We start from the raw sequence: 27,143 nt of genomic DNA on the forward strand, positions 1-27,143 counted from the left end.
AAAATGGTGAAAATAAAAACAATATCAGAATTTAATTTATTTTTGATTGATTTTAACTAGTGATTATATTTAAGAAGCTTTCTTTAAGGTTAAAAATCCTGTTCGCTAGGTTTGCTTCTAATTTTTTGGCGCGCAATACTAAGGCACCGCGCCTCCTTTATGATGCGCTGAGCTATGCACCCATAATGCTCTAGGGTGGTGTGGTGGTCAAGCGCATATCAAAGCTGTTGTCGAGGCGGAATTTTTCGTGGGGCCTTTAGCAACAATTTCTCATATTTTTCAGCAACAAACTGTGAAATACGCTTTGAAAATCAAATGGAAATATCAGCAGGTTAACGATGGAGGAGGGTGTAAGTAAATTTCGGGTGGATGGCTTAGTTTAGCACATTAATTTTGTGATTGTAGTAAACGTTATTTCGGTTAGGAAAAACAATATGGCGGCAAAATCGCGCATGCTCTGCCTCGTACGAAATTGACAGAAAATGTCATTTCCTCTCGCAGGATCATTTTGACGTCTCGCGTACGGGATAGAAATATTATGTCAAACAAACACTTCACGGATGAAACTCCTCGAAGAAGAGTTCGCAGGACACCCTCTCACGACTCGGAAAGACATCACAGCAGCGATATTAAAGTAGCTAGACCACTGGACGTTACAGAAAATGTACCCACCTCACCATATTCCGAAAGGTCATTTCATTACATGGGACCTCATGGTGGTGGTACAGTTCCAAGTCCGACCCGATCTGTCCAACCTGTGAGCCCTCACAGAAACGTGAATTATCCTCACCATGCTTTCCAGAGAAGTTTTAGTCAACCTGTGGGATCCACTGGTGAACTCTCTCCACGATCACCCTTTCCTCATTCTGTTGTGTCACCTTCACATTATCAGTCTTCATCACCCATGTATGTTTCTCCAGCGCCTTCTCCTTCAGCTCCGCCTTCAACACCGTCATGTGCAACACCCAGTAGTGTTACCTATACCCTTTCTCGTGGACCAGGCTCAGTTAGCCCAAGAGGCTCTGGGTTAAAAACGCCAGAATTTTATCCCGGCTTACCTGACGGATCACAATTGAGTCCTGCAGATCCCAGTTTTCCAATGCCATATTCATCAGAACATTTTGCTAACCCAAGAGAACAGCAGTTTGTTTACAGCGGAGGAGGCCCTTCTCCTGGAGGTACAATTCATCATCTTGGATATAATACACCTCGTAGAACACCACCACTGCAAAGTCCCTCATTATTTCCAAATCAGTTATCACCTGGTACAGTCACTTCTCGAAATCAGTCTGTATCAAGTCCTCAGGGTTCCATCAATCCTCATGCTGCTACAAGTGTCAGTAGGACTCATGGAGTGCCAAGCAGAGCAGGTGATAAATCTGCTGGCTTGTCATCTGATTTTTCAGAAACTGCAAAATTACGACAGCTTGTTATTGGATATTACAATGGAGAACTTGAAACATTAAAAGCTAATTTTCGGGAGAAGCTCCAGGAGCTCTATTTTCTTCAAACTGGAGGAAATATGATGGACTTCTTATTATGGAAGAAAAGACCAAGTCCCCAATTCCTTGCATTTCTCAATTCAAATCGACTAGATGACGCATCTGGAACAAATCCTACACTTTCAACAATCACTGTCTCACCATCATCTAGGCTTCCTCAAAGCTTTATGTGGCCTCAACAACAGGCAGAATCAAGCACTGCTGGTACAGTCAACTATAATGCCTTGCAAAGGCAAGTTTATGAACAAGCTGGTCTTGATCCAAGGAAAACTGTGCCTGGCAATTTCAGTACAAATCCTGGTTATAAATCGCAGTTGTCTGTTTCTGAAGGAATCGCACCTAATGTTTCCCCTTTTACTGGAAACCAGCCAATTCCCAGATCAAATGTGGTAAACACAGTTCCACCATTTTCACGATCAGTTTCTTTACCAAATCCTCCATTAGAGGCACATGTACCACCAGGACATGGTAGCAGTCATTTTGGGAGTGAGTCTGTAACAGCTCCACCAGTCCCTAATAATCACATGTCTGGTGTCAACACAGCACAGCCAGGAATGTCTAGTCCGACAATTTCTAATGGGCCTACTCCGCTTACTCATGGAGCAAGGACAACATTGAACACTAGGGGTCAGTCCTTGTCAGCAGTAATTGAACATTCATTTAGCTCTCAGGAGGATATTGCTGTTGAAGCGAAAAAGGAGGCTGAGGTGCTCAAGAGAGTTGCTGAACTACGTAAGGAGGGTATCTGGTCTTTGACTAGACTTCCTAAGGTTCAGGAAACAACGAGGTGCAAAGCTCATTGGGATTATCTACTTGAGGAAATGCACTGGCTAGCGACTGACTTTGCTCAAGAGAGAAGGTGGAAGAGAGGCATTTGTAAGAAGGTATGTTCAAAAAGGTAGTAAACCTTCAGGCCCGGTTGTTTGAAAGGTGGATAATGCTATCCAGTGAGCCTGGTTTGTTTTGTCAACACTAATGGTCTTATCCACTGGATGGCCATTCATCTGGTGGATGGTGTTATCCTGCCTTTGAACAACTGGGGCCAAGGGTTTAATTAAGTTTGGCAGACCTTTAAATACAGTAGATATCAACTGGGGCTGTGTGCCTGTAGATGTAAGAATTAATTATTCAATTTAAATGCATAAAAGACTTGATATCAGATTCTTTATCTTTTGCAATTTTACATGGAACATGGCTAATGAGAATACTATCACTATTGTAAAATCATTTGTAGATATCCAGAGCAGTCCTGAAGTACCACCAAGAACAGAAAAGCAAAGAGGTGAAGGCGGAAAAGGAAGAATCTGTTCGTCTTCGGAAAATTGCTGCAAGCATTGCAAAGGAAATCAAGCAATTCTGGTCTTCTGTTGAAAAGGTTGCTGTCCATAACTTGATGTTGTCTACATGTGTTCATTGTAAACTAGTGCTCAAATGACCAGCAGGTACTTCTTGGGGTCAAATAAATTGACCAGAAAACTCCAAATTCTCCAATACCTCCAAATTCTCAGAACTAATGTGTAAAATCCGTAAGGGAAATCCTTTTAGCTCAGCACTGATTGAAATTTTTGCCTTCCTTTTTGCTTTGTTTTCCTTGTTGATTTTATTTAAGAAATAGAAAACATGTGCCGTGTTTCTATCAAATTATAGAAAAGCAAATTATAACAACAGAGTGCATAATAGCAGGAGTCATTTCCAGTCAAACCTCTGTAGCTTTTGCCCAGGATCTGGATTTTGTCTCAAATAGTGAGTGTCAGTAATAGCAGGGTGTCGGCAAGGGGAGAGTTTACTATAGTTGAATGATAAGACTGATAACAGAAAGAGGCACAACTTTTGTCTGAAACATATGATGGAGTCTGATATGTCTGATTTCACCCTCTATAGGTTGTTCAATACAAGGTTCAAAGCAGATTGGAAGAAAACCGGAAGAAAGCTCTAGACCTTCAGCTCAACTTTATAGTAGATCAGACAGAGAAGTATTCGTCGTGGTTGGCAGAGAGCCTTGCTGTTCCACCTTCTAGCGGCCCTGCCTCTGTGGTATCCGCTGGGGGTTCCTCTCCTGTCTCCTCTAAGCCTGAAACAGGTATGTGGAAATGTAGTGTAGCTGAGTTAAAACATTATAGTACAGCTTGTGTGTCTGCTGTACAGATGCGCAAGGGTCCATAGGCAGTGTAGACTGTATTAATTTGTCCATATTACTTAAAATGATAATGCATACTGTAGGACAAAATTGCTGTTTGGTGTTTGTTAGTGGGGTTTGGTTCTAAGAAAACTTGTTGCGTATACCACCTCACATTTGCATTCTTGATGAGCTATTTAAAAGGCTTTTCAAATGGTTTTTTTGTCAATTCTCCAAAACATTTAAGTTCACTTTCTTTGGAGTAAATCTTCCTAACATAGGTTAGCTTACCAAGGAATGTGATTTACGCATGACTTGAGAAAAGGATATAGGTAGTGCCATTTTTATTGATCTATCTCGAAGTTGTTAAAATGTAAACAATATCAGCAGCTTCTGAAGGTATTGTGCTTTGAAGGTGGTGACAGTGAGTTTGAACCCACTGAGGAAGCTGACGATGAGGAAACAATTGATGTCGAAGAAGCACAAGAACTGTCTGCCTCCAGAGAGAAGGAACTTGAGCTTTTAAGGCAGGAAAGTGAAATTCCCCTGGAAAAACTGTTGGAGGACTTACCACCAGAGATGCTTGAGGAGAGAAGTGATGAAAGTGGTTCTGAAGAGAGTGAAGATTCATCTGCTGAAGATGAAAGTGAGGCATCAAGGTAAAAGATGAGCGGCATATAAATTTAGTTGTGTTTAAGATGTATTATTTATAGTCTCCACAGTTGACATGTCAATTTTTTTTATCTCTTGTATTACAGCAAAGAAAGTGATAATAGCGACATTGAAGTGGATGTTGAAGGCAACAATGACGAAGAGCAAGAAGCCAAGGAAAAGCAGAAAACATCACAGATACGGTAGACATTTTAGAAATAGACAACTTGTAGGGCTGCAATAATACATTTTTCTACGATACAATATGCAACAACAACACATCCTGCAAATTGCGAGCAAATACATGTACTTGGCCACCTGCATGGTTTTACTATTTTGATCACAGGCTTACAATGGTGTGCAACTGACAAGCGAAGCAGCAATGAATGTATTTTCTTTGTTTTTATTGCTATTCAGTGGACTAAATGCTTGTTTTTGTAAAGGCTTGTTATGGTTATTACAGACTGAAAATTTACTCACTTCTTGACATATCGTGACTTTTTATTGTATCATTATTTTACAATATTCTTGACAACTATCAATATTTGTGTTGTGAGGAAAAATAATGAGATGCATCATTGCAGCCCTACAAATTTGTGCCACCATTGTCAAAGAACTAGATAATTGTCTTCTTAATTAACATGCCATAGCTTAAAGAAAGACGTTGTTCGTAAACAGCACATGTCAGTAAGGTATCAAATGTGCTTGTTTTCCAGGCTTAATGAAATACAGTATATGGTAATGAGAGAATATGGTATAGACGATCACAAATCCTCCTTATCCTTTGGTTTAAAATATTTTGTCAACTAAAACACACAGCTTAACCTGAAGGTTATTTTACCCCTGCCAGGAAAACCAGCGTAGATAAAGAGGCAGTGGAGGCAGATGAAGAGTTTGTGATGACTGAGGGAGGTACAGAAGATGACGATGAACAAACATTGGAAGAAGAAGAGAAGATGGAGGAAGATCTTGATCACAAAGATGAGATTGACAACCTTCAGAAGGAAGGTAATACTTCAATCCAAATTCACATTTAGACATGGGTGTTGGTAAGGGCTGGCCGCCAGCTAATTTCACCTGCTGAAAAAGAACTTAAATCTGGCTGAAAAGACTTGTTAAGTTGAGAAAATCCAGCTAGGCTTGTTAATGAGCTGGTTAGTGTTTTCTTAGCTTCATCCCTGTTTAGGGCTGCTGAATAATATTTTGGGCTTCACAAAGTTTCTACTGGTATATGGCTTGCTAATGCCCTTTAATACTTTCTATGCACAGTGTAAAGTCCTTTCAGTGGCCACTTGCAATTTCCCTGAGGATTTTTCTTTGACCTTAGGTTTTGCATTGCATGGCCAAGATAAACTGCTGCTATAAAACCCATTAGCATTTTGTGACTTACATGTTAGTGGTTCCTGTCAGTAGTGACATGACATTAACCTATAATAGATTATTATTGCTGATGAATTCCTGTTGAGAGAATTAAAAGGGCTGTTAGTGCTTTGTAAGAGTCTTTTTGATGGGCTCAATACCTAGCAGGCTAAGATGTTTTCAAATGTTTCTACCTCAAGGTGAAATGCCCATTGAGGAGCTGATGAAGATGTACAGTGCTGCTGAAAACGAATCTACAGATTTGCAGAGTGACGAAGAGAGCTCACAAGAATCTTCTGAGGAAGGTATTGCAGAATAGGCCACTTTGGATATATTAAAATTCAGCTTGATAGTGAGGCCAAGAGAACACAAACAAAAGAAATGAATAAACATGTCATTCAATTTCTTTTGTTGGTGTCCTCTAAGCCTCACTGCCAAGCTGAATTGTGATATATCGAAAACAGTCTATTGATTGCCTTGTTCAAGGTTTGCAATCATCTCTGGTACATCTGATTCTCTTGTTTGCTTGTTTGTTGTAGAGTTGAGTGATAATGAAGGAATGGAGTACCTTGTAAAACAAGAGAAAGACAGAGCCAGTGAATCACAGGTTTGTTTACTTATCTTTAGTACATGACAAATCAAAGTTTTATGCAGAGTTAAACAGCTAAGTACTGGGGATGTGCAGCTGGTGCTCTGCATTATTGTTTCTTGCTTTGAATGGATATTTAAATGAGATTTCTAGTGAGGATACCGGCATACCTTGCAACAAATTGTCGTTACCCATGGATCTTGAGTTTCGTGCTCTAAACCTTGCTTAATCCAATGAAGAACAAATGTATGCTGAGGTTAAATAGATAAACTACAGTTTAGCCGCGCTAATTCTAAGTCAGTTATTTCGAATTCCACATTATTTTAAACTCGGAACAATTTCCTTGGATTTGCCCTTCCGTCATGTGCTATTGGCTATTTTGAACTCCTAATTTGAATTGTTATTCATTTCCTCTGAGAGTTTAAAATAGTGGGTTTAACTGTAATTACAAAAATGCTCCCTTTTTAAGACCGCATTAATGTATCAAAATAATTTTATTGTGTATTCAGAGTGCAGATTCTGATCCTGACCAAGAATTGACAGATGCTGCGGCAACAGCACAGAGCTTGCAACCTCGAGGATTCACTCTAGAAACCACTGAAGTGAGTATGAAGTGATAACTATTTAGTTTTGTGAATAAAAAAAAGTTAATTTGATTTAAATATTTTTCTGTCTCCAGATCAAGACCAAAGTACCCTTCTTGCTTCGTGGAACTCTGCGTGAATATCAGTTAATTGGTCTAGACTGGTTGGTAACAATGCATGAGAAACATTTGAATGGTATCCTGGCAGATGAAATGGGTCTGGGCAAAACCATCCAAACAATAGCATTGCTTGCTCACCTGGCTTGTGAGAAATGTGTGTGGGGTCCTCACCTTGTTGTAGTTCCTACATCTGTGATGCTCAATTGGGAGCTGGAGTTCAAGAAATGGTGTCCTGGGTTCAAGATCTTGACTTATTATGGTAGCCAAAAAGAAAGGAAGGCTAAAAGACAGGTATGCACTGAGCAGGATCTTGTTTACACTTCATTTGAGTTTTTGGCAGGTTACACTAGAGCACCAGTGCAAAGTTACGTGCTGGACACATTTGATTAACAAAAGTCAGATCTAGTTCTTAACGCATGGAAGTAGACCGTGAAAAAATATTTGAATTTTGTATTGCTGAAGTTTCATGATTGTTCTCTGGCTGTCACTTTCTTTTTAATTAGAAAACTTACTATCATTTTATTTATAAAAGAGACTATATACCGTATTTACAGGGCTGGACAAAACCGAATGCCTTTCATGTTTGCATCACATCATACAAGCTGGTTATTCAAGATCATCAGGCTTTCAGAAGAAAGAAGTGGAAGTACTTCATTCTCGATGAGGTAAGAGTATAGTAGGCGAAATCAGTTTCAGAATCGCAGCCACATTGTTAAGCAATCTTTCCGTGAGTTTTGATCATGTTTTAGATGAGGTTAAGAGTAAATGAATGAAAACAGTAAGATAGTCCTATCATTTGCCTCCAAACAGCAGAACGTAAATGTAGCACAGAAGCAAGTCAACCAACTCTCATTAATTTCTTTACCAACTCTCAACATCTTGTCAACAAACTTTCTGGCCCTCAAAAGCAAAATGATCTTCCAGATGAAATTCAAAAGTTTGCTGATGATTCATCGATCATTTGCTATTAGGGAGTTTAAGAAGCTACGACGACGACGCCAAGGACAGTGTCAAATGAATTTATATTTTACCTACGAATCTCACGATACTCTTAAGTCATTTACTTTGTTTATCACTGTCAGAACTATCACAAAACTGAATCTGGGACACAGTGATAAATTAGAAATAGAAATTTAAAAATGAGCCGTCGTTCATTGTTCATCTTCTTCAGACAATGCAGAATTTGGTCATTTTACCTTGTTGTTTTGCAGAGGACGGCAAAGAAATGTACCAAGAATTATAATGCACGTGCACAGCCATTGTTCTGCTTATTAAAACTTCTGTTTAGTGACGTTCCTGTTGCCGTTGCCATCATGGTTTCTTAAACTCCCTAATGTCACATGACGAATGGCACATTTCTTTTTTTCACCAACTTGCTTTATAAAAAGTAAACAAATATTGCTGTTTGCTATTTTCTTTCTTTTATTTGCTTGCATTCTAAGAATGAGTGTCTATCCTGTTGTAGGCCCAAAACATCAAGAACTTTAAGTCTCAAAGATGGCAGTATCTACTAAACTTCAACAGCCACTGCAGACTGCTTCTGACTGGAACTCCCTTACAGAACAGCTTAATGGAACTTTGGTCGTTGATGCACTTCTTAATGCCACATGTTTTCCAGTCACACAAAGACTTCAAGGAATGGTTTTCTAACCCTTTGTCAGGCATGATTGAAGGGAGCAGAGAGTACAATGAAGGACTCATCAAAAGACTTCATAAAGTGAGTGTCAACAATTGTTTAAGCTGAGTTAAGAGATGTTTTAGCAGGCTAATAGTTGCATTTGGGTGATCAAATTTTGCTTGAATATGAAGGCCACTCAATCCAATATTGCGTAGCTCTTGTAACTGCGTGGTAATTTCATGTGGCCAACAGTATGAAACTCTTTTAAAACCCACTGTAAGGTGAGATCTCAGCCAATCAGTGGTTCCTGTCGAGAGCGACATTTATCATTGCCAGTTGTCAATTTTGTTACTTTTGAAGTTAGCTGTGTATAATTTTTACATGCACTTCCTCTTTGATTGCAACTATGGAAACATGATTACATTAAAACATCCTCCAATATGAAAGTTATCGCAAGTTTTCCTTAGAATGTGAACTGGTACCACTGTAACAACTTTTGTGATGTTTATTGATTTAGTTTTAATTGTTTATGTCTGTAGGTTCTTCGACCATTTCTGTTGAGAAGATTGAAACTAGAAGTGGAAACCCAGATGCCCAAGAAATATGAACACTTGGTCCGATGCCGCTTATCAAAGAGACAACGTTATCTTTATGATGACTTTATGTCTAAAACCAAGTGAGTGCCTAATATAACATTTGCCATAAAACATAGTTGCCATAATCATTATCACTACTTTTAAATTCCAAATTAGCAATTGAACATTCGATGTGGTAGATGTGTTATCCTGACTCTATTGTGTTATAACTACTCTTTTTCCATTCAGTTTCTGAGTACCTTGCAGCACTGAGCCATTGAAATGCTCTTCAAGAAATCTTTTTTTTATGGGGATTCAATTTGAGGAAGGGAAGGGAGATCAAGGCAAACCCTCTGAGTTATGTCCCCTTGTGTCCCTTCCCCCTATAACATAAACTCAACAAAGCTATCAAGGCAGTATTGAGCACTTTTCCCCTAGGAGGCATAATTCTTGTAATCTTTTTTTATTATTATTTCTGGCCAACTGCTCTGTGACCAAGGTTCATCTCTAATCATTTGGTTTTGCATTGTATGGCCAAGATAATAAGCTGCTATAAAACCCACTGGCATGTGTACTTCAAGTGTCATTGGTTCCTGTCGGTAGCAACATACTATACAAAGGTTCAACCTTTTCTTTAACACTGGGAAAAGTTGAGTAGTGAGTCAATGTAAGATATAACTCAATTTCTTCTTTTTTATTTTAGAACAAAGGAGACATTGGAATCTGGTCACTTCCTCAGTGTTATCAACATTCTCATGCAACTCAGAAAGGTAGGCTTATTTTTGAAATAAATTTTACCTTGTTGTGAAAGAAAGCAAATATGAAATGTTAATCCATTGACTCTTATCGAAGACAGCTATGCAGACCAAATTTGCATGTGCCAGCTTAGAGCTCTCCTAATATAAAAGTTACTTAGAACTGCAGCGTTTGAACGCATAATTTCTGAGGAATAAAATCAGGGCTGTCATTTAGGGCCCTAACCTGTAGCACCTGTAACTGCTGAGTAAGCTTGATTTTCCCTTGATGCTATGGGTGAGATTGCCTGTTGTCGATAGAATTCACCTATAAAGTAACAAATTTGCTATGGGTGTGGAGAATAAAGTTACATGTGACTAAAAATGTAGTGACAGCCCTGAAAGTGGTTGCATATAATGTACTATCCACGCTTAATAATACATTTTATTTTTACTAAGTGAATATCGTGGACTTATCAACATTGCTCATGCTGCTTAAATTGCTTTTCATTCTTAGGTATGCAATCATCCAGACCTGTTTGAGCCAAGACCAACAGTTTCACCATTCATCACAGAAGGCATTGAGTTTTGTACTGCATCATTAGTGCTCAAAGCTTTGGAATATAACCCTCTTAAACAAATTAACTTTGGTTACTTGAACTTGTGTATTGCGGACATAGAAAGGACAGTAACGAGCTATGCTGCTTATCGTACGCAGTCTCTTCAAACACCAGCACAAATGATCATTGAAGTAGATTCTTACCCTGAACCAACAAGGCGTCTGGTTCCACCAGTAAAACCAAGAAGGATTTCATTGTCTGGTTATCCTGTGGCACCATTAACTGGTGTTAAGACCGACATTTCTAACAGCATTCATCCAAGTGGGCAACACATGCCAGTTATGCCCCCTCCCCCTTACTCTGCACACCCACAACACAGGATGCATGGCACTACTTGCACACCAGGGAATCTTCCCCATGTCACCCCTCCTGGTTGGTCACAAGACTTGCCAGGTTATCCACCACGCCCTGGTTATGTAGGATCATTACCAGGAAGAATGCCACCTGGAACTCCTGATGGACAACAGGTACATGGTTATTCAACACGTCACAGTACTGGAACTGGTGGCAGCTATCCACCATCTAGATTACTTGTGGCTGGTTATGGAAGGGAAATGCCACCACCTCCACCCTATCCAGGGCATGGTGCAGGATATGACTCTCAGCGTCAGCATATGGCAGTGACGCATCCACCATGGTCAGCATCAGTTCCTGTGACAGCTGGTGCCACTTCTGAATCACGGCAGCTTGTATCTGGTAGTACAAGCCTACCAGCAGTGCAGGGTCGAGCACCAGTGGCACCAACTGTCCAAGATGGTGTAGCAAATAGACTGTCTCATCCAGAACCAAAACCTTTGTCTGTGTCTCCAACCAAGAGGATCGCTCTTGATGCAAGCAAACCAACAATTCCAGTTCCTGCAGTCCAGCCCAACAAAGATTCCTCATTCTACATGGTATGTGTTAGCATTCAAACACCCTGGGAGAGCACAATCCTTGCAGCTGTTGTGCAAACCATCAGTGCAAAAGCTGTTATGTCTCTCATATTTTGGTGGTGATAGAAATATAATGACCTTTGTGATGGCAAGGAAAGCAGCAGTGTTAGCATAAGAATAATGAACTTGCTGGTTTTATGTAAAAATTGCTGTAAGAAGTGAAATCATAACAAAATAAAATTGTGGCGACAGCCCATTTCCAAATTACCTTAATTAAGCCCTTTTCTCAAAGTGAGTCTTGATGCCCGTCCTGTCATATGAATAATGAAATTTCGTCACATGCAAATTATACTCATTTTCATTTGAATGGTTGTGCACCAGGTCTTGCTTTTGGTAAAGAGGCTTAGGGCAATTTTTATATGCTTCTGGCAAAACACTGGCAAAAAGGGGCCTTTAGATTAATTGTCCTCCCTGCCAGGGCTGCATGTGTGTCAGCACATGATGAGTGAAACTTCAGGTCCGTGTTTTTGAGCAAAACTGTGATAGTTCTTGAAGTTCTGAGCTGACAAATTAAATGATGGTCAGAATTGTTTTGTAATTATCATGACAAAAAAGGTGATAAGTGCATGTAATTTTATAGGAGAGCCTTGCAGACAAAAGAGCTAAAGAAAGAAAACAGAAGCTTGTACGCATCGCACAAGTGAACAGTCGCCATTGTCATGCTCAACCAGTTTATGGACTGGACTTGGTCCAGGCTGTATCTGTAGTTAATGATGTGTGGCATACAGTCAGTTGTTGTGAATACTTGACAAGTGTGTTGAAGACTCCAGAGGACAGAGTGAGTGAAATGAAGGAAGCCATTAACAGGTATAATGAAGGTTTTTGATGTTTTGGTTGTGTTGAGGGAGGATGGGTAAAAGCAGGATTTTAGAGGTCAATGAATTTAGAGTCGTTAGAAAAATCCATAGTTTGTACTCAAACTCAGTATTGTACACTGTAATTACCCTAGCCATTGAAAGGGAAGCAGGTTTTGGGAGAGATGGTAATTAGGGGTGAAGGAGGTAAACTTAGCATAGGGCTCCAAAATATCTTAGGAGTGCATTATTCAACTGTGGTCTCTGTGAAGGGTACCATGCGTGTTTTGTGGGAAAAAGTTATTGGTACTAACAGCACATGATGAGTTTCAAACTTCAAAGGTCCGTGTTTCTGAATGACCTTGATAATGCAGAAGTTCTGAGCTGTTAACCTTAGTATAAGTTTCTTAAGAAGTAGAAAAAGCACTACAGGAAATCTCTTGCAACATTGGAGAGACTGGTCAACTACTGTGTTATTTTGATATTAGCCATTTAAACATCAACTCAAAGGTTTAATGGGATGAGGCTGGAAAACAACGTAGAGAATATTAAGGTTGATTTTGGTTTAAACAAGTTAAATATTGAAGACTATGTTTTCTTTTTACAAGGTTTGTGTTTGTAATCCCTGCTGCGGAGGCCCCTCCCATCAAACTGCATGCATCCCATGTTCCGCCTTCTCACTTGGCAAATATGCAACACCTTGAAGAGAAGCTTCACAAGGAGCTGATGCCAAGGACAACTTTCATGCATCCTATCACCAGGGGCATGAAAATGCAGTTCCCTGAAGTACGGCTTATTCAGTATGATTGTGGTAAGGATAAGGCAATATTTTTAGTCTTACCTAAAGTACTTGAGAGGCAACAAGAAATTAAAAAAAAATCTGAGAAGAACAGGAGAACTCTGTTGCTCAAACAGAGGATCGAAGAGGTTAGGGTTTAGCACAGCTGGCTGTGGAATGTTGCTGCATGTAGTAAAACAGTCTAAATTGACTAGGGTAGGAAACATTGACAAGGATGCTTTTTTCGATGCAGGTAAGCTGCAAACTCTTGATCATCTTCTGAGGAGACTGAAAGCAGAAAAACACAGGTGAGAGAAACTCAGGTGCCCAAAGCAACAAACAGCACAGTCCTATCAACATCTCAGCTGTGTAAAATAACAAAATGTGAAGTGGACACTCCCTGTTATGTTTTTTGAGGGAGAGGAAGAATTTATAACAAGCATGAGGACTGCGCAAAAGGCTCATCTGTTAATTAATGTTGGCATTTTGTTTAATTAATTTCTGAACAGCATCAAAGGCTGTTAGAAGGTTTAACTGGTTAGATTTTGCATTAAAGATAAAATAAAAATTCCCATGCTCACCTCTTCCTCTCTTTTCTCTTTTTCAAGGGCACTGATCTTCACTCAAATGACCAAGATGCTTGATGTGTTAGAAAGCTTTCTAAATTACCATGGGTACATCTACCTGAGGTTGGATGGAACAACAAGAGTAGAGCAAAGACAGGTGAATCTTGTTTTCACTGACAAATACTCCATTCCCAACCCTGTCACCGTAATTGCAGGCAGGCAAGTACACCTTGAGACTTAAAACTCAATCTGTATTTGATTTTGTGTATTTATCCTTCATGTCAGGTCTTGATGGAGCGCTTCAATGCAGATTCACGCATCTTCTGCTTCATCCTGTCCACACGCAGTGGTGGCCTTGGAGTAAATCTCACTGGTGCTGATACAGTCATATTTTACGACAGTGACTGGAATCCAACAATGGATGCTCAGGCACAGGACAGGTGTCACCGTATTGGCCAGACAAGAGATGTCCACATCTACAGACTGATCAGTGAGCGTACAGTTGAGGAGAATATCCTGAAGAAAGCCAATCAGAAAAGAATGTTGGGTAACATTGCTATTGAAGGAGGCAACTTCACCACAGCATATTTTAAAGAAGTAAGATGAAACACATTTGGACAAAATTTGTTGACGACAAATTCACAACAAACTTTGTCTATTCATTGCCACTTGCTTGGATAGATGTGCATAAGTGTTTTGTACGAAAGATTGAGCTCATAATTGCCAAGAGTAATGAGTATCAAATTTCTCCTTGTGACATAAATTCTGATAAAATTGTAAGAACCTTTTTGGAACAACTATTCACTGTTTGGAGGTGTCCTGTTAAGGTCATTCCCCAGTATTGCATTGCGCATCCCTACTGCGCATAATTTCACATGTGATTAGCGCGCGCGCATTAAAAAATGGCGGCTTTTTGTTTACAGCTGGACCTCGCCATAGAGGTAAATCGTCATTTTCTCGCAAAGGAGTATGGTGACCTATCATTTTTTTCTGTTGTTTTGAACTGAGTAATAAATTTCTCTGTGTAAAATAAATATGGACCAATTCTCAGTGGAGAACAAAAAGCAATCATCGGAAACGTGAAGTTAGCAAGCAATCGTGACTACAATCATGGTGCTTTTATAAGGATTTATATGGGTATAAACAAGGTGCTGTTGCTCCTAGACAAACATGGGTACCCCTCATTTTTATTTCAAAATGTAAGTTCCTATAATATAAACAATCAATAGGCAAAGTTTCACAAAAATCTCAGTGCAGGTTCTATTTCAGGGGAATGACCTTAAAAGGGGCTTGGAATGAAGTGTTTGCTAGTGGCCTGTTGGCCAAGTGTCTTTGTGAGATTCTGTTTATGTGAGGCTGCAGTCTATGACTATACAATGTATGCTGTGAAGGAGACAGGGACGTTGTCTTGACATACCCCAAGTTCTCTCAACTAAAATAATTAAACCAGATATAATATGATAATCAGTCAGGATAACTGATCTTTCCTAAATTTTCTTTACTCCACAGAGTACTTTGAAAGATCTCTTCACTATTGAACCATCAGAACCTACAAACACCCAGTCAAGTGTTCCTAAGGCACCTCCCAGTGTTGACGTGGAGACAGGAGAAGAGTCTCAAGAAGAGCCAGAGGCATCTTCAGAGAATGCAGAAGTCAGTGGTGCGAAGGCTGGTGGTGGAAAGATGTCGCAGACCCAACTGGAGCAGGTGAAATACATTCTCCTTTTCAATAGATTATTTTTGGTGGTCTCCATGAATAAATTTGTTTTGGGGTTGTCAGTTTAATTGTGATTTTACTTGTCATGACGGTGTATTAGGGGAGGGGATGTTGAAGGTGATAGTAAAGAGGGCAAAACCTTTCACTTAAGACCATTGCAATTTCTGACAAGTGCCAACAATTTCCAAGTTTATGTTTTTAAATTATATGACACAAGCTGTGATAATTATTCATTTCTGGCTGGTTTAAATTGCATTAAATGGATTTGTTTTGGTGGCAGCAAGTAATGTATTGTCAACCTTACTGGTCTGTGTTTTCGTATGACTGTTACATTACAAAACATTCTCACCAGTGTAAAAACATTAAAATCACTCTAAAAAAATTATGGAAACTAGCATTGATAGAGAAGAGTTTGAATCATTCTTTTGGTACATTTCAACTTGTTCAAGTGCTTTCTGATTCCTTTTTTTTTCTCTGTGTTTCAGGCATTGTTCAAGGCTGAAGATGAACAGGATGCTTGTGCTGCTACTAGAGCTAAGGCTGAACAGGCTGCTGAGTTGGCAGAATTTGATGAGGGAATCCCTTTGAGTGAAGATGGCAAAGTAAGTCTGAACGTATCCAGATGCTCTAGTTACCAGAGTTTCGGTCATGGGGGATAGTTCATGCACCAAAACTGCAAACAAAGTCGAGGAAGGGACCATTGAAAGTTTTGTGAAATACAGTGTGTGTTTTTCTCTCTGACGAGGGTTGGAATTCGCCGCTTTACCTTACAAACCCACTTCTCTTGGAGCAAAGGTTGAGAGTTGCTCTTCAGCTTATTAAATTAAGAGTTAACAGTGTCTTACAAACATTTATCCATTTGGCTTAAACCTTGTATGTTTACAGTTAAATGTTAACAGTAGATATTCCACAGTCAATCTAAAATTTTGCCTCCAACTGCATTTTTCTTACAACTGTAGGGTTTACGAAAGGAAGAGGAACAATCAAAAGTGGAGGAAGAGCTGTCTGCACTGGAGAGCCAGGTGACAAGACCTGCCATCTCTGTTTATAATGAGAAAAATAGAATTCAGGGCAGTGAATACTGTGGATGGTAGACAGTATCTCAGTGCTCATTAAATGTGACTCTGATTACTGAATCAGCTTAAGGGATCCTTTCTTGTTGAAATCAAAAGAGAATCAAATATGTTGACACCAAAAGTGTTATAGGAAAGACAATTTATGAGTTTATTGGAGTTTGTTCAACGTTGAATTTATACTTTCCCATTTCTCTTTAAGATGTCTGCTGTGGAACGATATGCAATTCGTTTCCTTGAGTCATCTGGTAATTACATCACACTGGAACAAATAAAAGCAGCCAAGGTAAATAAAATAACTTTGCTGCAACTCTTCTTCTCTTCTAAAGTCAGAGGAGAGCCCAAGAATTTTGTTTTAAGGTTGGATTATTGGAGCATGGTATGTTTTGGTGAGGTTTTACGTTGCAAATTGTTTCTGCAATAGAAATATGTCAGAGTGATTTGGCTACTGTACATCTTATTTGATCAGCCCAGTCATATTATGCTCAGGGAAAAGTCAGGAAGCTTAAGTTGCAGTCATGCATGGCAAGCATGCTATTGCAATGTTCAATAGCAGGAAACCAGCACTCGTGGTGTCTTCAATTGTAACAATGCTAAATTAGGTTGTACTTAAATAAACACCACAGTGTCCAAACTGTAGTTTATTTTTTTTATAGGATGAGGTTGAGATGGCTAAGAAAGACTGGGAACTTGGTCACCTACAAGCTCTGAAGAAGGAAGAAGAGAAAAGAGCTGCTGAAGAAGAGGACGAGATCTTGTACACGTACACACGGGAGGAAGCTTTGCAGGTTAAAAAGAATAAATCAAAGTCACGTAGATCTAGACCCAACAGCAGATGCTCTAGTAAGGGTTCCTCAGCTTCACAACAAACAAAAAAGAAAATTGATTCAGAAATACCAAGTAAGGAGGCTCAAGTGACTGTCAGGAACAGTTGCAGCAACAGTCGCACTTCATCTAGAGCTAGCAGCAGAAGTAGCAGCTGTAGTAGTTCTAGAAGAAATACGAGGAGAACTAAGTTTCCTGATGACATTTAGCTTTTGTCTTTGAAATTGCAAGATTATTCCCTGGGAAATTATGGTAATCTCCTGTATTTCAGGAAGCTAAACAAGTAAATTTATTTCAGTACAAGTTACTTACTATTTGCTGCCCAAATTGATACAAGTAGCCTTAACTTACAAAGTTTAAAAGAAATCACTTGTCAGTTTTTTGAAGGAGAAAAATTGTTGGGTGGTTACAAAATGTTCTTTGTTTCAGCGAAGATTGCACAATGAAAAGAGATGTTTATAAAAAAAATATGACAGAATTCAGTTTAGACAGTTATTTATGGAAAACATTCAATGAAATTAATTTTGCTTCAATTTTATGTATAAAGGAAACAGGCTGGAAAATGTAATAATGGGTGCTTTTGTTAAAAAAAAGTGCTGCAAAAACTTTCAAATAAACAGATGTTTGAAAACTAAATATTGCTGTGTTTGTCATTCTTGTATCTTCTCTTGATTGCAAACTGGCTTCTAAATTGTCTTTTGAAACTGTTAAACTAACAAGCAGCAGTCTGCATGTTAGTTTGACATTTGCCAGTAGTTTTGGATGGCTGTACAGCGTTAGCATTGCCGACAAGATCATTGGTGTCCAAAGTTGTCTTGAAGTTGCCAAGATGTAACCTTGTGCTGGTCCATTTTTGCAGCAAATCCCGTAATTCACTATGTTGATGGTGCTTTGGCTGGCATTTTTGCTAGTGTCTTGTTCATTGCCATGGCAGTGTTGCTTCCTCACTCCCATAATGCATGATTTTCGCACCATAGCTTACCATCCATCTCATCATTTTAACTCAGACTTTCATTTAAGTCATTTTTTTGTGTCTGTTGAGGATGTGATTTGGTGATAATGTGAGCAGATAAACTGCACATAAATCAGTTACCTTATCACTCGCTATGTTGTTATTTTGTGTAGCTTTAGTCATTTCTTCCTTTACTGTATTGGAAAAGGTGCTGTATTCACACCTTAATAGCAGAGGCTAGAATTGTTTCTGAAACATGCAGTAATTTTCATTAAATATGTCATATCGTTGACAACTTTAAATTGTTGCTGCTGCTCTTGACACCATCCCCAAGCTTGAAAAGGGGGGGGGGGGGGGTTGTCTATTTCCCATTTCCGCATGCTAGCCTATGCCATCCAACCAATCAAGAGAAGGTTTAAAAATGACAGGCATTTCAAGGCACTTTGGAACCACTCTTGCTGAACAGCCATTCAGAGCCCTTTTCACCTCAAAAATTTCTATTAGACACCCATTTAGATTTTCCCATAAATTGCGGTTGTTGTTTTTTGCTGTAAACTGACTCTTTGATCTGTCACAGATAACACATGACATGTATGTGCACAAAACAAAACAAAATAAATAAATGCTAAACAAATTATGTAAATTTGGGTATTGAGGCTAGGAAAGTAAGAATCTGGTGACCAAGGGGATGTAGATATATGGGGGATGTATAAGTAAACTACAGATTCATCAAACTAGTAAGTACACTGTAACATGTTTAGAGGCTTGTGCAGATAATTTGGAGACTGCATTCAGGCTAGCACATGAAAACAGATAGGCAAACATGAAAAGCAATCATGCAATCATGCCATCCAATGTGAGAGGTGCATCAGATGTAAGCAAAGAATTCTACACTGATGATTAAGTTCTAAACAAACATAGCAACCAGAATTCAGTCATTTCTTTCATGGGACATTGATGGTATTAAACCTCTCGGCAGATTAGCATGAAAACAAGACAACAGGGTCATCCTGCACTGTGTCGAATGATGTGTTGACCTTATTGGTGTGCTTTGTTTACCAAAGTAATTATGTTATCAAATGTTCAACTTTAGTAACAGCTGTTGAATGAGTGTGTAGCCAGAGTAATGCATATTCAACAAACAGGGGTTGAAGGGTTTGTGATGTGAACTGGTCACTGGTTGCTGCATTTTGCCTAATCTCAATTTGCCACTGGCTTCAGAAAATGTGTCAAAAAGTTATTGTTCTCTCCATTAGGTGTATGTAAATGATGCTACTGGTGAGGAAATGCCGGTTAGTGCTTTATTGTTACTTACACAGGTTTAGGGCAGATGTGGTGTCAAATTTGGACATCTTTATTTTACAGTTGAACAAAAACCTGATCTGCAAACCTTCCTTGAAATTCTGGGTGTTGTATGGGAGTTGGGGGAAGGGGATGTTCCCAGACTCTCCCCCCCCCCCCCCCCAATCCAATAATGGTCATGCCTTAAGTCCCATACAATATGTTGGGTGTACACTTTTCAAAATCTGTCTATCAGTCTACGTGCACAGTACATGGCATGAACCCTAGCAATACCAGGCAAATGGATTTTCAAAAGGATCATTTTACTGATCTAGGACAAATCAAGCACGACTGTTCTTGGATAAGTATAGTGTTAAGAATCAAAATTTTGAAGAAAACTTAACAGCAGTTTCCTGCAAAATTTGGGGACCAAAACCAAGAAACCTTCCGTGGAAAGGAAAGGGTAAAGGGTATGGCACATTTGGTTTTGCTGTAAGGAACAAAATAAAATTTGCATTTACAAAATAATCTGTGCACTAAAGCTGTTTACTTGGTTGGACTGGAAACCAATCTCACCTAATTTTGATAATAAATTACTAAAAACATTATTGAAAGTAAAGAAAATTGTCCTTTCCTAATTGTCGTAGATCTGGACCCCACCGACCCCTCCCCGAGATGGACAAGATGAGGTGTATGTTGATCCATGTCAAAATTACTTATATGACTCCACACCTATGGCAGCCAGTCGTCTGCCACCTCTGTATTTAACCAGGTAAGTAGCACTGATATCAGATACTCGTACTTGGACAAAAACACATCAAGCAAACAAGATACTTTGAAGGATCAGGGAAGTTTACTAAGTGAATGATTTCAGTCAATTTTGTCTAAATTATTGTCAACAATATGCCAATAGGAAAAGGTTTTCGAAGGTTTTTAGATTTTGAATGCAATTTACATATTTTAGATCATTTTGAAAGATGCTGTCAGGAAGCGTTGAGGAAGACTCTAGAAGTTGAGGGTTTAAAAATTTTTTCAGTTTGGTTTATTTGATTCAGCTTGAAATAAAATTGCTTTACATACAGGCCACATCAAACTGGAAAGAGGACTGTGTACAAATCTATTGTTTACTTCAGAGACCAACTTCAGGGAGCTGCTAAGTGAGTTTCTATTAGCTGTGTACCTAAAATAAACTTTAACTTTTCTACATCAGTTAGATTTTAAGTCAGTCAAATTTATTTTAAATGCTGGTTTTTTGCTATGTTTTGATTCAAATGAACATTTTCTGGCATGACTCTCACATTCATAAAAAGGGTCAGTTGAAAAGTGAAAAATAAAACATAATTTTGTCTTCTAGCATGGTTTTTGAAGGTGTCCACAACTTGAAATATTGTACAACAGCTTTAATTTTTAACTTTACACACTTAAAAGTAAAATTAAACACTTAAAATTGGCTGTTGTTTTGACAGTGGGAGTTAATCCTTAACATGAATTTCATTTACTTTTTCAATCTCTTTCTTGAAAAATTAATTATTGATGACTCCCTTGAATTTTTAATGTAGGTTGTAAAATTTTGTCACCCTCAAGCAACCACAGCACAACAGACAAGAAAAATTCAAATAGCATCTGTGACACTTAATTTTTTTTATCATAGTACACTTTTAAACTCGTATTGTTGTTTGTTTATGACACAGAGATCGCGTCAGCCGACCCACATCAGTGTTTGACAGAAATGGATTTGATCCGTTTGCTAGGAACCGTCGGAATTCCTTGAGTAAGAAGTCCAAGATGAAGCAGATGAAACAGCAAGTTGCTCCCAGTATCCCCAAACAAACAGATTTCTCCCAGGTATGTGATGCTGTTGGGAAAACAGTTGAACACAGTGGTTTTTTTATCCATGATAGAAAATTAGAGGTGAAATTAGACCAAATTGTGAAAGATTAATTTTGTGAGTGTTCTGGTAAAGTTTTGTTAGCTCCAAGGCAAGGGAAAACCCTGTTCTTATACTCTGCAAGATATCTGCAAACCCTCGTTCAAAAAGCTCTGTTTTCTATAATTGATGTTATGGTGTTGGTTTTACATAAGTGGAGTAATCCGTTTCAGGGTGCAAGTGTTCCAGATTGGTTGATACACGAAGATTGGGCATTACTTCAGGTATTTATGACTTCAATTTTGTAGCCTTTGTTGTTAAAGGGCCCCGGGAAACCAAGTCTTCATTTTTGTTTACATGCAAGAGTTTGGCTATTATATTTTATTTGTAACATGTGGAAACGAAGGAAATAACTCTGAAACTACTTAAGATAATCGAGAGGTTAAGCATGACGTTGACGGCAGACGGCAAACGGCAAAGACAACTTCTGATTTTGAGTTCTTTTCTTCTAATCCGTAAATAAAGCACACAAAAATGGAAAAACGTCTCTTACTATTCATTGCAAATACAAATAATTTCACTCTACTTTACACACAGCTGAAGAGAGACGGCAAAAGTTTCATTTTTGCCGTTTGCAGTTTGCCGTAAACGTCATGCTTAACCTCTTTAATAATGTTATTAAACATACTCTCTAGAACACAACTTGCAGTAAAGCAATAAGATTTCGCTTCACCATGCAATGTCAATAATAATATTTCGATGGCATCAAAAATGACGGAGGCCGACTAGGGTCCTTTAATGTTTCCATGCATCATGTTTAGCTCCTAAACAATACAAAAATTATCCTTAGCAGCTACACCGCAGTGCAGTACAAGACTATCTTTGTTTTTGTTATTAGTGATTGCACAAGAGTTAATGATTTTGATATCACAAATATCAGCTGAATTTGATTTATTGTTGGGGCTCTAGAAGAACACAAAATGTATGTAGGCCAATGTCGGCACTACTTCTTTTTGTACTGTTTTCAGTGCAACCACATCTCCATAATATCAGCATGCACATATCAAACGAAAAGCTTGTCTAGTATGTGTTGTTCACTTTGTTGAAAATATGTTGATTTGAAGGCTGTTAACTCACTACAAGAGTTGCCAGTGGATCTTGCTGTGAATGTTCCAAGCCAAACACCGAACTGGGACATTGTCTGTGACATTGTCAATCTCACAAGCAAGACATTCCGTTCAGCTCGCCAGGTAAATAGTTGTGCAACAAAATCTAGAACAAGCAGTACTGTGCATGGCAGTCTCACAATCCAACCTCAAAGAAACACTTGGCATTTTTTTGCACAAATAACATGCACTCAGTTATCAATTATCAAAAGGATATTGCATGGCCGCTTGGAGGTACGAAATTTTTCTTCTCATGTTGAAAACTATTTTACTCATTCGTTGCACTCAGTCGTGAAATATTTCTTAATACTCATGTAATATCCTCTATGTGATATCCTCTATGTAATAATGCCATGTAATATCCTCTATGTATAAAACTTGATAGATGGCTAGATATCAGATTTTACCATATGCCTCTTATGTAGAGAGATTACTTGAATAATTTTTTTCGTTGTTTCAGTGCCGTGATCGCTACTTGAACATGATCATTCCAAGGGAGGAGGGCAAAGTTCCTTTGGTAAGGATCATTGTGATTTCATTTACTGAGTTCTGCTAGCAGATCTCTGAGAAAAAAAAACCCTTTGTCAGCTATACTTTATAAAGTGGTAATTGAAGCAAGTGCTATCCAGTAAACTACTGTACTTCAGAGACCATTGCATTCTTTAACTCTGGCTCTCTGTTAGCATCTTAGTGTAAAAGTGTTCCTTCTGGATTTAAGCAGCTGCTCGTTACCTTGTAAGGAAACATCTGCATAATTTGATGAATTAATGGAGAACATTTTCAAAAACTGTATTTTTATTTTTGTTATTAGCCTGCAGCAGAGGAGACCTTGAAGAAATTAAAGACAAGATATAAGTCATTCACTCAGCCATACCTTACACAGTCGCACAATTTACCAGTCAAGGTAGGTAGACTCCTAGCTAGTTTGGCTGAAACAGTTTTGCAAATCTCTTAATTCCAGAAAGAAGAAGAAAGATATTTAATACATTTGATGTATCTTTAAGTTTTTTGTCATGGTGAATTTTATAATAGTGTGTTAAAAGTGTTTTGTTTCCTACAGATCAAAGGCACTAGTGGCAGACCTTTTAAGACACATCATTTGTTAGCTCAAGATGCTGGTCGTTCACCTACTATTGTACGTTCATCCGTGTTTGAACTTGTCAAAAGGACATCTCAGAAGAGGAAACCAACCCTCAAGCAACTGTGAGTACTCACGATCACTCACGATCACTCAGCTATCTCATGGACAACTTTTGTCATTGTCACAAGTTCTCCACCTTGAACAATGAGCTTTATTCTTTGTTGCATCTTTTTGCACCAGTGTATGATTTGATAATTTTACCAAAACGGATGTAAATTAAATATATACATTTCTCCAGTGTCTTTGAGTAATTCCTGTTTTAAATTGCCATGGTCTACTTGTTTTTCAAGGTTGGTGGATCCACAGTTAAAGAATTTCAAGCACTCTGCTGTCTTGAGTGCAAGGTAAAGATGTATCTCAGCAGCTATTTTTTTTTTTTTTGTAATCAGCTTCCAATGTTTTTGTCTCAAGCCTTGCTACTTAGGCGAGTTGTTACTCTCAGGGTATCTCTCCCCTCCCAGAAGTTTAAATTGAAGTTTTTTACGCAGAGTAACCTGACAATGTGACAAGGGTGGTTAAGTTGCAATGAACTAGCGTCTCGTCTAGGGAGTGTATCAATAGTACTATGCTCAGTTGCTTTATGCCACAAGAACAGGACCTCAATACCATCTGTTATGAACAATAAGCTGGGTATTTCCAGGGGTGGGGGGGAGGGGGGGAAACAACACATTCATTTGTTAATTTTTCCAGCATGATGAAAGTGTTGTTCGATATCCTACTTTGGTCAGCCATTAGGTTTTTCTGTGTTAGTGTTGAAAATCCTTGTGTAGTTGCGTTCGAAGAACGCAAACCTGATTTTGGCCTGTGGCTTTCCAGAGTTGGTTGCCCTGTGCACGGTTATATGCAGATAAAACCCAACATTCCTGTAAGGACACCAAAATGGCCACCCCGCTTGATTTTTTCACGGGCATGTCTCGGCCAGTAAACTGGTACTGTTTAATACTGAGACATGAGATTACATGTGATAAGACATGTGGCAAACATGTGAGCATGTAAGCAGGCCATGCGAGCTCGACTTTGCGCTGCTTTCTTTGACTTCTTTCCATTCAGGCGCCGTGGGCTTCGCTATTTTGTGCTCTCAGCGTTGGATATTAGTGAATATAAACGCTTCGATGGTAGCATTTATCGAAATCTGAGGGTATTGTCCTTGTTTATTTTGTATGTTTGGAATGCTAATCGTGGGAAACCAGCTAAATTTTGATTGCATTTGTTGATTAGTTCCGGTCACGACAGATACATGTAGCTCAATCTTTATCCGGTCAAATATTGTTTGAAATCGGCGGGGAAAGATCCTTAAGAGTGTGCCGGAACCAAGGAACGGCAAATTATGTAAATACTGTTTACTTTATTCATCAGGGGAAATACTCGAATCAGTCGCACGGGGTTTGTTTACGCCGACGATAAGCGGGCACACGATTGCAAATGTTTGCTTATATTTGTGCTTCCAGCTTAGAATAATATATGTAAAATATACTTTTTCAAATTAACTATTACGCTTAAACATTACCAGTTAATGTGAGAATATGAAGCACGAAATTTGAGTCTACGGAAACTGGCGCTGTCACGCAACGAATCAACAAATCATAGTTAGTACAGGAACCTCTTAAACTGGCATGGACTTTGCCACTATGATATATCTGTCTGTAAAACCTCGGTTGTCGATGAAGAACGTTGATTTTAGCAATAAACAGAGGTTGAAAGTTAGTTAGTGAAACCATTTATTTAAGGTATATATATTAAAGTCAAGGCGTCCGAGTCGAACGCACTCTCATAATCTTTGATTACTACTAGTTGTTAACAATATACTCTGCTCTTGAAGTGGGATTTCAGAGGAAAAGACTTTGAATCCAGTACAACTGGCTACTATGAAAACAGAAAGAATCGCTCGAGAGAAGGCTGCTGCTGCACAGAATGCTGCGGTGAGGAAAGAACTGTTTTAACTAGGAGTTAAAAACAGCTGTAATGAAATTAGCTTTTCATAAACAAGGGGGTTTCAGCAATAAAGTGTAAATAGTATTTGAAAGTACTTGTAATATTGATCATTTGAACTTTCAGTGAAGTTTGTGAAACAGTTTTTAAACATTTTTGATCAAAAGTTTTTGTAGACGCAAAGTAAAATATTGAAGATAGGATAAATTTTCTAGGGTTACTTGCGTATGTATCCAGTCTTCTTGGATGGGGTAAGGTTACAGGACGCAATGGTTAGCACAGACAGCAATGACAATGACTTGCAGTGAATATTACACGTTTTATTCGTCTGTATTTTCAACAGTTACAGCAGCAGCAACAACAGCAACAGCAGCAGCAACAGCAACAAAATCAACCTGTGGCAGCACCTTCACAGCTGCCGCAACCACAGGCAGCCCAGCTTACCCAACAGACTGTGACAAAACAGCTGCCAAGTACAACACCACAGCTTCCTGCTCAAAAACTAACCACTACCACACAGCTTAACTCTTCACCTACTGCTGTAAGTTATATCATACAATTTATGTTGTGTCTCCTTCTGATACTTCAATTCTTGGTTTGGAGAAATATGAATGACCTGTATACATGTAAATTTAAGATTGTTTGGTAAATGCATGCCATCTGGTAACAATACCTAGTATTTATCAACTATAAAATATGTTTATGATGGTGACTAACCTGTAATTTCTTCTTACATGATCAGTACATTTTCAATCAGAATAGATCAGTGTCAGGACTGATACAATAAAGCTAGCGGATATATATTGTCTTGATATGTCACCAAATTCTCAGAACTAAAGCTCAAAGAAAGCAAACTGAATAGGTATTTTGATCACAGACACACATGAACTAATGCTGCTCATGGTATGAATATTTCAGGCCGCTGCAGCACTTCAGAAAAATGCAGCTCTTCAGGGAGCTACAGGAACCACGCCTGCATCCACTTTGCTGAAGACTACAGGTTAATGTTTTCATCTTTTATGTGTATTTGACATAAAATATATATCTCTGAGGTGCATTAAACTAAGAGATGGGTGCGTTCACTGAAGTGTTACGCCAAAAATGAAAATTATTCTGATGCAGGTTTGCTTCAGGTTTAGGGAAAAGCCGGGAAAAGATTTGAAGGTCCAAAAGTCTGGGAATTCATTTTTGCATCTGGTCATGAAATTTCTAGATGTCCTGTCAAAGTAGAGTTATTTGTTAAAGTTCCTGTAGCTTTGGATAATAAATTAGACGTTTTAACTGGCTTCATTTTGTTTGATCAGATTTCATACTACAGAAACTCATTTGCCATGCATCTTTGATCCCTGGCTGGGCAACAGAATTCACTTTTTCTTTTCACTTTTACTCAACACAATGAAATTTGTTAGTGTGGAAGGTTGCACTTACTAAGAGAACAGGTTTTCAGGATGTGTAGTTAAGAGTTGCGATAGAGTGGTTTTCAATTGAGTGTCGTAAAACCAAAACCAAAGCAATCACTCTGGCCAATCACAAGGGACAGAGGCAATACAGCAAACCAATCAAAACTCGAATTAACTGCGTGTAGCCGACGTAAAGCACGGGAAAACTTATGCGAATGAGTCACGATTGGTTTTGGTTTTACTTCTGATCGGATG

The 27,143-nt window shown here is 38.7% G+C and overlaps 1 protein-coding gene and 2 non-coding genes across 3 annotated transcripts in view; all 3 read left to right on the forward strand.

Moving 5' to 3' along the window:
* Positions 1 to 199: 199 nt before the first annotated feature.
* Positions 200 to 27,143, forward strand: part of LOC110059992 (chromatin remodeling protein domino-like) — a 30,837-nt gene continuing 3,893 nt past the window's right edge. Inside the window, exons 1-39 of the mRNA XM_089279145.1 lie at positions 200 to 350; positions 502 to 2,386; positions 2,737 to 2,877; positions 3,384 to 3,582; positions 4,034 to 4,277; positions 4,377 to 4,472; positions 5,120 to 5,277; positions 5,829 to 5,933; positions 6,168 to 6,235; positions 6,727 to 6,819; positions 6,897 to 7,211; positions 7,475 to 7,585; positions 8,386 to 8,637; positions 9,078 to 9,214; positions 9,817 to 9,883; positions 10,365 to 11,360; positions 11,980 to 12,206; positions 12,802 to 13,004; positions 13,225 to 13,279; positions 13,580 to 13,694; positions 13,823 to 14,134; positions 15,047 to 15,244; positions 15,740 to 15,856; positions 16,214 to 16,276; positions 16,530 to 16,613; positions 16,984 to 17,115; positions 19,361 to 19,396; positions 20,033 to 20,157; positions 20,468 to 20,542; positions 21,077 to 21,230; positions 21,486 to 21,536; positions 22,377 to 22,502; positions 22,879 to 22,935; positions 23,230 to 23,322; positions 23,479 to 23,621; positions 23,850 to 23,903; positions 25,379 to 25,478; positions 25,832 to 26,029; positions 26,407 to 26,488. Coding sequence (XP_089135271.1) covers positions 539 to 2,386; positions 2,737 to 2,877; positions 3,384 to 3,582; positions 4,034 to 4,277; positions 4,377 to 4,472; positions 5,120 to 5,277; positions 5,829 to 5,933; positions 6,168 to 6,235; positions 6,727 to 6,819; positions 6,897 to 7,211; positions 7,475 to 7,585; positions 8,386 to 8,637; positions 9,078 to 9,214; positions 9,817 to 9,883; positions 10,365 to 11,360; positions 11,980 to 12,206; positions 12,802 to 13,004; positions 13,225 to 13,279; positions 13,580 to 13,694; positions 13,823 to 14,134; positions 15,047 to 15,244; positions 15,740 to 15,856; positions 16,214 to 16,276; positions 16,530 to 16,613; positions 16,984 to 17,115; positions 19,361 to 19,396; positions 20,033 to 20,157; positions 20,468 to 20,542; positions 21,077 to 21,230; positions 21,486 to 21,536; positions 22,377 to 22,502; positions 22,879 to 22,935; positions 23,230 to 23,322; positions 23,479 to 23,621; positions 23,850 to 23,903; positions 25,379 to 25,478; positions 25,832 to 26,029; positions 26,407 to 26,488 — 7,630 coding nt within the window. The 5' untranslated portion in view covers positions 200 to 350; positions 502 to 538. The remainder of the gene's footprint in view (positions 351 to 501; positions 2,387 to 2,736; positions 2,878 to 3,383; positions 3,583 to 4,033; positions 4,278 to 4,376; positions 4,473 to 5,119; positions 5,278 to 5,828; positions 5,934 to 6,167; positions 6,236 to 6,726; positions 6,820 to 6,896; positions 7,212 to 7,474; positions 7,586 to 8,385; positions 8,638 to 9,077; positions 9,215 to 9,816; positions 9,884 to 10,364; positions 11,361 to 11,979; positions 12,207 to 12,801; positions 13,005 to 13,224; positions 13,280 to 13,579; positions 13,695 to 13,822; positions 14,135 to 15,046; positions 15,245 to 15,739; positions 15,857 to 16,213; positions 16,277 to 16,529; positions 16,614 to 16,983; positions 17,116 to 19,360; positions 19,397 to 20,032; positions 20,158 to 20,467; positions 20,543 to 21,076; positions 21,231 to 21,485; positions 21,537 to 22,376; positions 22,503 to 22,878; positions 22,936 to 23,229; positions 23,323 to 23,478; positions 23,622 to 23,849; positions 23,904 to 25,378; positions 25,479 to 25,831; positions 26,030 to 26,406; positions 26,489 to 27,143) is intronic.
* Positions 11,833 to 11,903, forward strand: LOC149096768 (small nucleolar RNA SNORD18). Its single transcript, XR_016204419.1, has one exon. It is a non-coding gene; the product is annotated as a small nucleolar RNA SNORD18 (small nucleolar RNA).
* LOC149096769 (small nucleolar RNA SNORD18) lies at positions 12,508 to 12,579 on the forward strand. The gene has a single exon (XR_016204418.1). It is a non-coding gene; the product is annotated as a small nucleolar RNA SNORD18 (small nucleolar RNA).

Source organism: Orbicella faveolata, unplaced genomic scaffold (assembly GCF_042242905.1).
Source record: "Orbicella faveolata isolate gen_17 unplaced genomic scaffold, um_ofav_v1 contig_47, whole genome shotgun sequence".
Taxonomy (NCBI): Eukaryota; Metazoa; Cnidaria; class Anthozoa; order Scleractinia; family Merulinidae; genus Orbicella; species Orbicella faveolata.